The following is a 15,816-nucleotide window of genomic DNA, read 5'->3' as shown; positions in this document are numbered from 1 at the left end:
CGCTCATCAAAAGACCTCACCAAAAGAGTAAAAGGAGAACCTACAGACTGGAAAAAAATTTTGGCTATGACAGATCTGAAAAAGGTCTATTCTCTAAAATCTATAGGAAAATTTAACACCTCTACAACAAAAAGACAATCCAATTAAAAAATGGGCAGAGTATGAATAGTCACTTCACCAAAGAAGACCTTCAGGAGGCTAACAGACACATGAGGAAATGTTCATGATCACTAGCTATTAAAAAACCCACTGCCGTCGAGTCGTTTCCGACTCATAGTGATCCTAAAGGACAGAGTAGAACTGCGCCGTAGAGTTTCCAAGGAGCGCCTGGGGGATTCGAACTGCTGACCTTTTAGGTTAGCAGCCGTAGCACTTAACCACTACGCCATAGCCCTTAGAGAAATGCAAATCAAAACCACAAAGAGTTACCATACCATCTCACCCCGGCATTACTGGCATGAATTAAAAAAACAGACAATAACAAATGGTGGAGAGGCTGCAGGGAAATTGAACTCTTATGCACTGCTGGTGGGGATGCAAAATGGTATAACTATTTTGGAAAACCATATGGTGCATCCTTAAGAAGCTAGAACTAGAAATACCAAATATCCAACAGTCTCAATCCTAGGCATATATCCTAGAGAAATAAGAGTCGTCACACGAATAGAGATATTCACACCCATGTTCATTGCAGCATTGTTGACAATAGCAAAGAGATGGAAACAACCTAGGTGCCCATTAGCAGATGAATGAATAAACTATACATACATGCAATGGAAAAACTGTGCAGTGATAAAGAACAATGATGACTCTGTGAAATATATCACAACATGGATGAATCTGGAGAGCATTATGCTGAGTGAAATAAGTCAGTCACAGAAGGACAAATACTGTATGAGACCATCATCATAAAGGCTCAAGGTTTACAAAAAGAAAGAAACAATTTTTGATGTTTATGAGGGAGGGGATGCGTTGGGATGGAGAAAACACTAACTAGACAATAGATAAGTGGTAACTTTGGTGAAGGGTAAGACAGTACACAGTATTAGGGAACTCTGCACAACTTGGCCAAGGCAGAGTCACAGAAGCTCCATAGACACATCCAAACTCCCTGAGGGACCGAATTACTGAGCTGAGGACTGGGAACCATGGTCTCCGGGGGCATCTTGTTCAATTCCCATAATATAGTTTATAAAGCAAATGTTCTACATCCTACTTTGGTGAGTAGCATCTGGGTGTCTTAAAAGCTTGTGAGCGGTTATCTAAGATACTCTACTGGTCCCACCTCATCTGGAGCAAGGGAGAATGAAGAAAACCGAAGACACAAGGGAAAGATTATAGTCCAAAGGACAAATGGAGCACATCTACCAAGCCTCCACCAGACTGATTCCAGCATAACTAGATGGTTCCTGGGTACCACCACTGCCTGATCTGATGGGGATCACAATAGAGGGCCCCAGGCAGAGCTGGAGAAAAATGTAGAGCATAATTCAAACTCGCAAAAGAGACCAGACTTACTGGTCTGACAGAGACTGGAGATATCCCGAGAGTATGGCGCCGGACACCCTTTTAACTCAGTACTGAAGTCACTCCTGAGGTTCACCCTTCAGCCAAAGATTAGACAGGCTGGTGAAAGAAACAGTCATACTTGTAGCTCAGCCACGTATTATGAGACTAAATGGGCACACCAGCCCAGGGGTAATGATGAGAAGGAGAGAGGGGACAGGAAAGCTGGAAGAATGGAAATGGGGAACCCAAAGTCGAGAAGGAGGGGAGAATGTTGATATATCATGGGGTTGGCACCCAGTGTCACAAAACAATATGTGTATAAATTGTTTAATGAGAAACTAATTTGCTTTGTAAACCTTCATCTAAAGGACAATAAAAAAAGATCTGATTGCTCTTCCTTTTGTGATCTCTGTTTTTATACTTAGAAATTTCTAGCCTGTCTGAAGTCAATCAAATGTTAGTATTTTCTTTAGTTCTTTTAAATAGTTGTATATTGATTGCCTCTTTAAAAAATAAATCATTTTAAGCTGTCACTTTATTTCTGAACATAGCTATGCATTTGTGACATGGCTTTTGATATGCAACATTCTCATTTTATTTTCTAAAGAACCTGTTTTTATATTTAAAGTTTTTCTTTAATCCATTAGTAATTTAGGCACATACTTCCTGTTTTCCAACTATTTGGGGGGAATTTTTTAATACATTCTGAAGCATTAGGTTTCAATTTATTATATTTGATTAAAGAATGTTTTCCTTAAAATTTAAGTTTGTTTTAAAGATTTTAAATTCTTTGAGATCTTCCTTAGACTTAATATACGTCCCTTGTAGGATTGTTTCAGAATTATATGAGATAATGTGAATAAAGTGCTAAGCCTCGAGTTTCAGGAAGCATCAAAATAAGATGGAAGGAAAACAGAGTCACTGTACCAAAAAGAATTGATTGATGTTCAGCCATTTCAGGAGGCAGCATTTGCTCAAGTACTGATGGTATTGAAGAAAGAGGTCCAAGTTGTGCTGAAGGCATTGGTGAAAAAGAAGGCTTCAGGAACTGACGGAATGGCAATTGAGATGTCTCAATGAATGGATGCAGCACTGGACGTGCTCACTAGTCTGTGTCTAGAAATTTGAAAGAGAGCTACTTGGCCAATCAGCTGGAAGAGATACATATTTTTACCCATTCCAAAGAAAAGTGATCCAACAGAATGTGGAAATTATCAAACAATATCATTAATATCACACACAAGTAAAATTTCGCTGAAGATGGTTCAAAAGCAGTTGTAGCAGTATGTCAACAGGGAATTGCCAGAAATTCAGGCCGGATTCAGAAGAGGACGTGAAACTAGCGATATCTTTGCTGATACCAGGTGGATCATGGCTGAAAGCAGAGAACACTAGAAAGATATTTACCTGTGTTTGTGCAAAGTCTTTCGACTGTGTGGATCATAACAAATTATAAATAACATTGCCAAGAATAGGAATTCCAGAGTGCTTAACTGTGCTTATGAGGAACCTGTACATAGATGAAGAAGCAGTCTTTTGACCTGAACAAGGGGGTACTGAGTGTTTTAAGTCAGGAAAGGTGTTTGTCAGGATTGTATCCTTTCACATATTTATTCAATCTGTGTGCTGAGCAAATAATCCAAGAAGCTGGATTATATGAAGAAAAACATGGCATCAGGATTGGAGGAAGACCATTAATAAATAACCTGTGATATGCAGATGACACGACCTTGTTTGCTCAGAGTGAAGAGTACTTGAAGCACGTACTGAAGATGATCAAAGACCACAGCTGTCTGTATGGATTACACATCCATATAAAGAAAACAAAAATCCTCACAACTAGACCAATAAGCAACATCATGATAAACAAAGGAAAGGTTGAAGTTGTCAAGGATTTCAGTTTACTTGATTCCACAATCAGTGCCCATGAAAGCAGCAGTTAAGAAATCAGATGACACCTTACATTGGGCAAATCTACTGTAAAAGACCTCTTAAAGTGTTAAAAAGCAAAGATGTCACCTTGAAGACAAGATGCACCTGGCCCAAGCCACAGTGTTTTCAATTGCCTCATATGCATGTGGAAGCCTGGCAATGAATAAGGAAGACTGAAGAAAAATTAATGCCTTTGAATTACGATTTTGGTGGAGAATATTGAATATACCATGGACTGCCAGTTGAACTAACAAATTTGTCTTGGAGGAAGTACCGCCAGAATGCTCACTTTGTCTCACATATTTTTGATGTGTTATTAGGAGGGACCAGTCTCTGTAGAAGGACATCATGATTGATAAATGAGGGTCAGAGAAAAAGAGGAAAACCCTCAATGAGATAGATTGACACAGTGGGTGCAACAATGGGCTCAAGGATAATGATTGTTAGGATGGCACAGGACCAGGCACTGTTTTGTTCTGTTGTACATAGATAGGGTCGCTATGAGTTGGAACCAATTCGACAGCACCCAACAGCAATAGTAGAACACTAAATATAAACATATTTAGGAACAGTGAGAGTATGTTGATTAAAAGTTTAATGTTCTGTTAAAGAGTAAATATCCTGGAGTCATTAAATATTCTGGAGTCAAATATCTTGGGAATAACCCATAAGGGTAGTTATTCCACATGGTTAAACACTATTCCATGCTGACAGGTTACACCCACAACGTACTAGTGGTAACAAGGGAGATTACAGTTAGAAAAATAGTTTCAAGTATCTGAGACAAAGCATCATTACTTTCATGTGCAATAAACATGTTTTTTAATTAAAATATTTTTAAAAGGATAATATATACATATGGTACAAAATTCTAAGAGACAAAGGGGCACAAGTGAAAGAAAAATGTTTTTTTATTTTTATATTTCTTGCTATCCAGTTTCATTTCTCAGAAGTACTGCTGTTTCTTGTATATGTTCCCAGAGTTACTTTTTATGTAGGCAAGGGTGTATATGTATGTATGATTTCAGTTACATAGTTCTTCATTAAATCACTTATATTTATATTCCTAATTTATTTTTGTATAAATTACAGTATCCCTTAGAATGATAACTATTTTATGACTAAGGAAACATTGGAGTGAAATCTTAAATAAAAGTGTTTCTTTCTAGAAATTGTCAATAGAAGAATGGTTAGGACCCAGATAATTAATTTCAAAATAAGGTATAAATTAAGCATAGGAATGGAAGTGTGCCAATTGCCATTATGCAAGAAAAACTGCCAAATAAAATGAAGAAAAAGAAAGCCCAAAACAAGAAAAAACACCTATAGTGTCAACCATTTCAGAAATCCCCAAAGGGAATGAAAATGTGACTTGTGCTACAGTGTTACTCTTCTCCATTCCTTTTAGGAATGAACTGGAATCTGTTAGAGAAGAGCTTAAAAAGAAAGGAGATGAAGTTAAATGTAAACTGGACAAGAGTGAAGAAAATGTATGCTATTTTTAATAACAGGTTATATAACAAAATTTTAAATCATAAAAGCAACACTGTGTCTAAAAAAGAGAAGTATACTATTGTATAACTAGTCATCTAGGGGCTGTCTTAGGGTATCAATCTTAAAAATATAGGCAAAGGCGAATTATTTTGCTAGTATGATTTATGTCTGGAGGGAATATTAGCCTAATTCTGAAGTGATTTTAATCAGTATTTAATACTGATTTACTTTGTAAGGCCAAATGAAAGGCTCATGCCTTGATGATAATGGGATATACAGCTAGCACAGTGATCAAAAAGTTTATATTGAGCTTTGGTGGATACTTCAACAAGTTGAGACAGGAAGGAGATTTTTAGGGACTAATGTCATGAAAATAGATACAAAGTATGTGGCATGATTATAGTATATAATATACATAGTGGGAGAAAACTGGGTTGAAATAGGTTGAGTTAGATTGTAAAGGGCTTGAGTATTTAATTTGTCCAACAAAATACTGTTAACCTCCTATTATGTGCCAGCCACTATTCCAGGTGCTGAGTTTGCATTTCATTTGTTTTGGTGGACAGAGGTGATCCAATTAAATTTTTTTAGGGGTAAGATGACATCTTTTAATATTTAAAAATGGAATGGAGAGAGATGAAAACAATGGATCAGTTGGAAAACTACTAAAAATAGTCTTGGATGCTCTGAAAAAAAATTTGGAGAGGACTCTGGCGTAGTTTGGTTCGCTTACTTATTTTCAAGCCAATCATTGTTACTAGAGGATAGAATAATCTGGGTAGATCTGAGCAGCATTTCTGCTCCTGGAGCTGCGGTGAGAGACAGGATTATCCCCCATTAAATTATGCAGACAGATCTAGATTACTGTGGAATTTACAGTAAAAGAGTTCTTGAAGAAAAGGCTGCTGGCCTGTTGAAAACATAGGTCCTCTTATTTGAGTGCTATTGGAGCCTATAGAAGGGACACCTAATTCAAACTTAAGTCAGGGAAAGCTTCCTGGAAGAAGTGGTATTTAGTTTGAAACTTTAATAGGAGTTAGTAGAAGGCAAGAGAGTGAACACAAATGTAGCAGGGACAAGAACAGTATTCCAAGTTAAAAAAAATTATCTGGGAAGGCCTGGAAGCATGAGAGAGCATGGCATATTTATCTTACCTGAAAGGTGGAGTTTAAGGTAGTGGTGGTAGTGGAGAGACATGAGGCTGGAGAGATAATAAGGGGCTGGTTCGTGTGAGGCCTCATAAGATGTATTTAGGAGTTTGAGTTTATTGAAGAGTTTTGAGCCGAGAGATGTCATAAGTTACCTATACTTTAGAAAGCTGTAAGACTGTAAGAATAGTCCGAGGATGGGATGAATTAACATCTTTAAGAGCTTACAATGGACCAGCACATTCTGGGTTCTTTATATGTTATTTAACTGGAAATTACTGTTGTCCTCATTTTATGAAATAGGAAATAGGGTCTCCAAAGGGCAAAAAACTTCAATAAGTTTACATGATTAAGTAGTAGAGCTGATCTTCTACATTCTTTACAGTATACCATATTTTCTTTCTCCTCAAAATGTTTTTTTTTTACCTTCATATTTACTAGTTAAATTCAACCAGAAAAAAATGAATTTCATGTAAGACTAAATACTTGGTATGTAATTCACTACTTTAAATTTTGTATTAGAGGCTGCTTCAGAGCACCAAGCCTGTGGTTTCTTACTTGTTTTTATTGGGGTAAAACATTAATTTGATGCTTAATGTAAAATCAAAATTTTCCAGTCAGAATTTAAATTATAATTTGTTGTGCCAATGTAGAAAATATGAGTGATGAATTAGGAAATGAAATGCATGACAAATTCTGTTAGCATTGTCAGCTTCCCATGATTGAATTTTAAATTACCTATTAAAACACTTTCCCAAAAAGAATCCAAATTGCAAGTAATTATCAGATATTTTGCCTGATCGTGAATGTCATTACTTCTTCTTTTCCCAATTCGCTACCTTAGTTTAGACATTTATTATTTCGTGTTTACTTTACCTAATGAGCCTTAGTATCCTCATCTCTAAAATGGAGATAATAATAACTATCTTTTCTGTCTCACTGGGTTGTTACAAGCTTCAGACTGATTAATAAAATTTTGTGAAAGACATGTTTAAGAGATTACGTTTATATATAAGACAATTTTTAAAAATCCGTAATAAGCTGGAAAAGCTGATAAACTGTTACAAAATGATGCTGGGCTAAGATAAGAATGGTGAACATTAACATGTAAACATTAACACAAAGATTATTTTAAAAAAGACGTTGAAATAAACTGAGAGCTGATATTTTGTAGAAATATAAGGCTAAGTTTTATAATTCCATTTCTAAATAATACTAAAAGATACTCATGGAAGAAAAAAAGATTTTCTGTTAATATTTTTAATCTGATGTCAAATATTTTTTAGGCTCGAAACATTGAATGTGAAGTTTTAAAAAAAGATAAACAAATGAAGATATTAGAAAACAAGGTATTATCAAATTGCATTAAAATTTTGGGAACAGAGACTTTGTAACAATATATATGTCACTGGATTATTTAGGGCCAGATTTTACACTGTCCTGTACAAAGAGCCTCATTCCTCCTTTGAAGGCTTTAAGGCTTTGAGAAAATACAGAATTTTTATTCTGGGTTCAGGGATTTTGCACAGTGCTTGCAAGAGCAGAGTCTCATTAAACTCCTCTTTAGCTATCTCCTTCCTCCCCCAAATTTCGTACTCTTAGCAGCTACATTGTAGATATCCACGGAGGAGCAGAATGCTTTTAAAAATTATTCTTAGGCATATCTCCTTTTCCTACAAATTTTACTTTCAAGAGAGCTGCAGAAAAATTTCTGTTCTCTGTATGTGAGTGTTACTGCCAGACTACTTATCTCAATTTATCTCTCCCTTTTCTGTGCCTCACTGGACACTAGTCTTAAACTTGACCTCCCATATAATGAGCTGCCCTCTGAAAAGTGTAGTTCACGTTCTGTTCTGACCTTTAGTAGTCAGCATCGTTCTCTTCTCTCTCCCTGGAAATTCTGGTAAACAAAAATCTTCATTTCTGTGTACATGAGTTTTATTTAATGAATTGTGATAGTTTAAAATGTTTTAAAGAATTTCTGGGTATTCTACTTAATATATTTTAAATTTCTTTAAACATTTAAAAGGAAATGTTTTATTAAAAAGCCATATAATCTTAAGTAGCCATAAATTTGAAGATTACTTAAATTTAAAAGGAGTGAAAACTTAAGTTACTTTATTTTTCACCAGCTTATGCACAAAGGAGGAGTGTGGGATGTAGGATTTGGATGGAGCAATCAGAATGACATACAAAGTTAATAGTTCTGATGTCATTATCATTTTAGTATAAATATACACATTTTTTAACTTTATATTTATACCAGTTATAAGGATAGTTTTTTAGAAAGAGCTAAGCAGGAGAAAAGTATGGTCATCAATATTAACTCTCAAGGGAATAGATTTTGATGGCTTGAACAATGGAGAACTAAGAAATATATATTACAATGTGATATAAGGGGGAAAATAGTGATTTGGTGATGCTTCAAATTAATATTCTTTAAATTTATGCAACATTTATTTGGGATGGTCAATAAGTAACTGATTTTCCTATCTGCTGAGTTCTTAATTTCAATTACATTTTTCGTTACTAAAAGTTCTAATTAGTTCTTTTTAAGATCTGCTTAATTGTCTTTTATGGTTTCCTGTTTCTTCTTTGTAGTTTTAAGTCTTAATTTCTTTAAATACATTTATTTTATATTCTGAGTCTGATAATTTCAGTATCTGAAGTCTTTTCAGGACTAATTATGCCCTTTTTTCTGCTGGCTTTCACTCATTGAGCCTTATTTCTTTGTGTCTTTTATGATTCCTTGGGATTTTATCTATGGGAATTCCTTAAGGTTTGTGTTGAAGTTGTCATTCTCCCAAAAGGATTTTCTTAAGAACACTACCAACCAGGGAAATTTTAAATTAAATTCTCCATTTGAAGCTTTTTTAGACCATACAGATAGCATGAATTCAGCCCATAAACCCATGTAAAGCCAGCTCAGGGAGTATTTTTATCCGTTTGACTCAGTGTTAAGGTCAAGACGGACAAGCTTCCTTACTATTTTCTTCTGTGTGGCAGATTTATTTTTTATTTATTCTTTTACTGAATATGTAGACCCTTGAGTTCCTGTCTTTATATAGGGTTATCTTATTGGGTTCCCTACCTTTAGTGCACCCTAAGTTTTATCTTTTGTCTCTCTTGCCCTCGCTGAGTTCAGCAGATTCTCTTGGGGCAAATACTGACTGTGGTGCTAGCCCCAAACCTATGATTATCACTCTTTTTTTCCTTTGGACCTCTGTAGATTTCATACTTTATAGCCGTCTCAGTGATGCATTTAAAGATTAAAAAAATTTTTTTAAATCTATTTTTAAATTATTTTTAATAGGAGGGTCATTCAGAGTATCTAGGTGACCTTTCTGCCAAAACTAGAAATCTTTGATCTTTTCAATAAATAAAAATTGTATGCAGAAATAGTTTCGTCTGCTGATGCATTTATACCAGTGATACTGGCATGAAAATTAGTAAAATATTGCTCACTTTCTATAGTTTTTCTTTTCGTTTTTTTGAATTTTCTGAAATAGAGTATTGTAGGGTGGGACATAATTAAAATTTAGATGTAACAAGTGCTTGTAAACAGCTGTACCATACATATTCAGTTTCAGACACAGTGGTTAAAGAGGATGGTTGCTAAACAAAAGGTCAGTATTTTGAATCTACCAGTCACTCCTTGGAAACCCTATGGAGAAGTTCTACTCTGTACTATGGAGTTGTTATGAGTTGGCATTGACTCAGCGGCAATTTTTTTTTTTTAAATGACTGTACATGAGTGTTACAAGAAAAATGCTTAACAGTATTTTGTGCTAATGAGAGTTAAAATTTTTTCCACTGAAGTTTCTGTCTGCTTTCGTGATAATTAGAACAATTTACATATCACTACCATATTCCAGGGGCTTTTTAGGACCCTTTAGAAATCTGTGCTACTTTTATAGTATGCCAAACATTACTTAGGTTAATATTTCTTCATCCAGTTCTGCATATATACCCACATGGTATGTGTGGTTCCTTGAAATGAGATAGAAAAAAGTGGTTTAGCTGATATTTCAGTAAGGGGAATTGGAATGTAGTGAGGTTGAGACAGAGTATCATATTATTCCTCTCTTCCAAATATAACAAGTAACAGATCTCAGAAATGAGAAGTGGGGAATAATGGGTAAAGCAGAAGACAAGCTATAGTTATTTTACTACTGGCTGCTGCTTTTTCACAATCCAATTAATATGGTTCAGAACTCTGAAGAGGGTTGACAAACACATTTTTTCTTAAAGCAGTTGAATTCATATGTCTTTTAAGTATATTAAAAAATGTTAAGAATTTCAAATTTGCATTGAGATTATCTCTATTAAAATCTATTATTTTTTTCACGTAATTTTTTACATTAATGGAATTCTTTAACAAAATGATTTTTGAAAGTGACCCTTATTTTATACAATATTTCATTAGCTTGAAATTGGTTACCTTGACTGGACTATTGAATAAAATAACTATAATTTCTTAATTTTTAGTGTAACAACTTAAGGAAACAAGTTGAAAATAAAAGCAAGCATATTGAAGAGCTCCAGCAGGAGGTATGGACTGTTTAAATATTCTCAAAATCAAACTATGATGTCTTCACTACTGTATTAGACAATACCATCTTCCTTTCCTTTAGTAATTCAGTCTAGGTCAGTGCCAGAGTAAGAATCACTGTGGTACTAAACATAATTCTTTATTTTTAACTTTAACAGAATAAAGCCTTAAAAAGAAAGAATACAGCAGAAAGCAAACAACTGAATGTTTATGAGATAAAGGTATTGTGCATCTTTATTTTTTGTAAAGTACTAGTAAATAGATGAGAATTTATAAATTTTATACTATTTATACTGTAGCAGTTATTTTTAAAGATTGTCATTTTTTGCAGTTGTGGAAATCAATCTTTTTGTAATAGGGCACTCACCTGTGATTGAGCTGAGCAACTTAAAAATGTGTGTGTGTGTACTCATGTGTCTTACCCACTCAGTGAAAATAGAGATTGAGTAGATTTAGGGTAGAGCCTGGGAATATACATTTTTAAAAAAGCTCCCTACTGCAAAAGGAGTTTGAGAATCATCGACTATGTAGAAAAACTAATGAAAGCCCTTGAATGTAGGTTTCATGATGTCGGGACCATACTTTGTCATTTTATTTCCAATTCCTTGAACAACGACTGACATGTAGCAAATACTCAATATTTTCTGAATATTGAATGGAAAACTGTAGTTCTCAAGGTATTAATACGTACTTTTTATTGTGGTATATATGTGTGTGTATGTGTATATATATACAAAACATTTGCCATTTCAACATTTTTACATGTACAATTCAGAGACATTAACTATGTCGTGCAACCATCACCACCATCCATTTACAAAATTTTCCATCACCTTTAACAGAAGCTCAGTGCTCCTTAAGCAAAAACTTTCCCTTCTGTCCTCTCTCCCATTCTTGGTAACCACTGATAAACTTTGATCGCTATACATTTGCCTGTTCTAGATGTTTCATATAAGTGGGATCATACAATATTTGTCCTTTTGTGATTGAATTATTTCACTCAGCATAATGTTTTCCAGGTTCCTATGTGTTGTAGCATGTATCAGGACTTCATTTCTCTTTATGGCTGAATAATCCATTATGTATGTACCGTATTTTTTTTTATCCATTCATCTGGTTTGGGAAAACATGAAAAATTTACTTTCCTTTAATATTTGAAATTAGAAGTATGTAAATACTGTGATTAAAATCATTGTGGAAAAAATAAGAAAGCTCATAAACTGCTGGAATTTTATAGGAATGTTTCTGATATATATCCCTTGGAACCCAAAACATCTATTCCAAATAGAAACAGAAGATACAAACAAAAATACTCATAACAGTATTACTCATAAAAAAAAAAAAATTAGTAGCCCTAAATTGAAGACAACACAGATGGCTATTAATAGTACAAAAATCAGTGACTAGAAAGTGACATCAAGATGATCTAGATATTGGAATTAGCAGATAAGGACTTTTATGGAGCTATTTTTTTTTTTTATTATAAATACATTAAAAGACAGAAAGGAAAACATGGTCGTCATGAAAGAACAGGTGCAGAATCTTAGTGAAGAAATGGAAATTATAAAAAAGAACCAAAACGAAACTGAAAAGTATGATTTCTAGAATTAAAAAAATAAGTTTGATGATCCTAATAGCAGATTGGAGATGGCGAAAGAGTGAACTTGAAGCTAGATCAATAGAAGTTATCTAGTCAGAAGAATACAGAAAAAGATTTAAAAAAAAAAAAAGGGAGAAGGAATGGTATCTCAGTAGCCTTTGGAACTATATCCAGTGATTTAAAATATGTAATTGGAGTCCCTGAGGAAAATTAAAGAGAAAATAAGGCAAAAGAAAATTATTTGAAGACTTTCTTAAAAATACCTTACAGATAATAAAAAAACAACTTGTAGATCCATGACCCTCAGCAAAGCCCATGCAGGGTAAATAGAAGGAAGACCATATCTAGCTATGCAAGCATATCATAGCCAAACTGCTAAAACCAAAGATAAAGGGAAACTCTTAAAAACAGCCAGAGAAAAACATCACATCACACGCAGAGGAACAATGACGCAAATAGTGACTGATGTTATATCAGAACAATGAAAGCCAGATGACAAAGGAATGACATTTGTGAAGTGCTGGAAGAAACTGTCAATCCAGAATTTGGTATGCAGCAGAAATATCTTTCTAAAATGAAGGTGAAATAAGGACATCTAGAGCTGTGCTACAAGAAATGCTAAAATACTATCTTGAGGCTGAAGGAAAATTATACCAGATGGAAACTTGGATCAGTGGAAGGAATGAAAAGCATTGGGAATGGTAAAAATGTAGGTGAATATAATAAAAGGGCATATATGAGTGCTTAAAATAAAAATTGTTACTCTATATAATACAGAGTTTATTATCTATCTATGCAGGGGAGTAAATATAACTATTTTGCTTCAAGATTTTTACATTACAAATGAAGTAGTGCAGTTTTAACTCTTAAGTAGACTGAAAAGTTAGTAATACATACCCTCTCTAGAGCAACCACTGTAAAATAGTACAAAGAAGTATAGTGAAAAAGTCAGAAAAATGAAAACGAAAAACTAAAAAATATTTCATAAACCCAAAAGGAAGAGCAGAAGACTAAAAAAGATATGAATAGAAAACATGCAAAAAGATAAACCTGAATCCAGCTATATCAGTAATTATATTAAATATCAATGAACTAAATACATTAGTAAAAAGGAAGAGCTTGTCAGAATGAATAAAAGTCAAGACCAAACTATATGCTGTCTACAAGAGACACATTTTGTTAAATACAAAGACATACCAGATACCATGCAAACAGTAAGCATAGGAAAGCTAGAGTGGCAGTTTTAATTACAGACACAACGTAGATTTAAGGACAAGGCATAGTATCAGATAAAGAAGGGCATTTCATAATGATAAGGTGTCAGTTTATGAATACGTTTGCCCCTAGTAACAGAACTTCAAAATATATGATGCAAAAACCTTAACAAAACTGAAGTGAGAAATAGACAATTCCATAATCATAGTTGAAGATTTTAATACCCTTCTCTCAGCAATTGCTATAACTGGTAAAAAAAAAAAAAAAAATTGGTAAGAATATAGAAATAAGAAAACAGTATTTAACAAAAATGATTATATTTAGAGACATATATTTCAAAGGATTGAAATCATACAGAGTACACCTTCTAATCATAATTTTGTTGTTGTTAGGTGCCGATGAGTCGATTCTGACTCATAGTGACCCTATGCACAACAGAATGAAATACTGCCCGGTCCTGCGCCATTCTTACAGTCGTTGTTATGCTTGAGCTCATTGTTTTAGCCACTGTGCCAATCCACTTTGTTGAGGGTTTTCCTCTTTTCTGCTGACACTGTACTTTGCCAAGCATGATGCCCTTCTCCAGGGACTGATCCCTCCTGACAACATGTCCAAAGTATGTAAGACCCAGTCTCGCCATCCTTGCTTCTAGGGAGCATTTTGGTTGTACTTCTTCTAAGACAAATTTGTTTGTTCTTTTGGCAGTCCATGGTATATTCAATATTCTTTGCCAACACCACAATTCAAAGGTGTCAGTTCTTTTTTGGTCTTCCTTATTCATTGTCCAGCTTTCACATGCATGTGATGCAATTGAAAATACCATGAGTTGGGTCAGGCGCACCTTAGTCTTCAAGGTGACATCTTTGGTTTTCAATACTTCAAAGAGGTCCTTTGCAGCAGATTTACCCAGTGCAACGGATCGATTGATTTCCTGACTGCTGCTTCCGTGGCTGTTGATGGTAGATAAGTAAAATGAAATCCTTGACAACTTCAGTCTTTTCTCTGTTTGTCATGATGTTGCTTATTGGTCCAGTTGTGAGGATTTTTGTTTTCTTTATGTTGAGGTGCGATCCATACTGAAGGCTGTGATATTTGATCTTCATTAGTAAGTGCTTCAAGTCCTCTTCACTTTCAGCAAGCGGGTTGTGTCATCTGCATAACGCAGGTTGTGAATGAGTCTTCCTCCAATCCTGATGCCTCGTTCTTCTCTTATTATTTGCTCAGCATACAGATTGAATGGGCATGGTGAAAGAATACAACCCTGACACACACCTTTCCTGACTTTAAACCAGTCAGTGTCTGCTTGTTCTGTCCGAACAACTGCCTCTTGATCTGTGTAAATGTTCCTCATGAGTACAATTAAGTGTTCTGGAATTCCCATTCTTTGCAATATTATCCATAATTTTTGCGTGTTGCTGCGATGCTGGAAGCTGTGCCACTGGTAATCATAATTTTACCACTGTAGAAATTACAGCTTGTTTTCCTGTCAAAGTCTAAGGTTAATACCTTTACTATGAATATCATTATGCCGATATATTTGAAAAAAGTTAAAATAGATTAACCAAAACAATCTCAAGAAGAAATAATAAGATGGGTAGTAATTTAATTTAAATCTAAATTTAATTTAAATTAAAATCAGTAATTTAAAATCTTTTGACAAAGCAAACTTCAAATTTAGATGATGTCTTTATTTAGTGTAGGCCACGTTTTGGTCCATTTTTCAGCCAACAAACCAAACTGTTAGATCCATTCCTAACCCCTTGAGCTGAAACATTGAATGCAGAATCCCTGCTTAGTAGGCCCGTATCAATAAATTCAGACTGACCGAACTTTATGTTTCTTCCACTTTTATACACACCCTTAATATCCATTCTCACACATATCCACTGGATTTCTATCTGTGTAAATTAGAAAAATCATGTAGTTCTTTTGTAGTGTAGTGCACTTCCTCTTTGTACCTCACCTGAACATGCAACATACCTTATGGCCCAGCAGTTGCAATCCTAGATATATATACTATAGAGAATCTCTACATATTTGCACCAGGAGATGTTTATAAGAACATTGACAGCATTATTGTGTATATCCAACCCAAGTTGGAAACAATTCACAGTCTGTGAACAATTGAGTACATAAACAAACAGTGGTATGTTCATACAACTACTAATCAGCAGTAAAATTAATGAACTATATTTATACACATGAATATCTAGAACATAATATTGAATGAAAAAATGCAAGATACATGTACTATGAAAGCATTTGTATAAAATTAAAAAATAAATATTGTTTAGAAATGAGTAATTACATAATAAAGCTATAAAGACAAGGAAGGGGCTAATGACTAGTAAATTAAGATTGTTACA

The 15,816-nt window shown here is 34.4% G+C and overlaps 1 protein-coding gene across 1 annotated transcript in view; it reads left to right on the top strand.

Moving 5' to 3' along the window:
* The window catches only part of SYCP1 (synaptonemal complex protein 1), a 180,756-nt gene that overhangs the window by 92,749 nt on the left and 72,191 nt on the right, over positions 1–15,816 (top strand). Inside the window, exons 21-23 of the mRNA XM_049880007.1 lie at positions 4,850–4,931; positions 10,572–10,634; positions 10,794–10,856. Coding sequence (XP_049735964.1) covers positions 4,850–4,931; positions 10,572–10,634; positions 10,794–10,856 — 208 coding nt within the window. The remainder of the gene's footprint in view (positions 1–4,849; positions 4,932–10,571; positions 10,635–10,793; positions 10,857–15,816) is intronic.

This window comes from Elephas maximus, chromosome 3, assembly GCF_024166365.1.
Source record: "Elephas maximus indicus isolate mEleMax1 chromosome 3, mEleMax1 primary haplotype, whole genome shotgun sequence".
NCBI classification, from domain to species: Eukaryota; Metazoa; Chordata; class Mammalia; order Proboscidea; family Elephantidae; genus Elephas; species Elephas maximus.
Note: the sequence above shows the minus strand (reverse complement) of the source record. Positions and strands in the feature narration are given on the sequence as shown.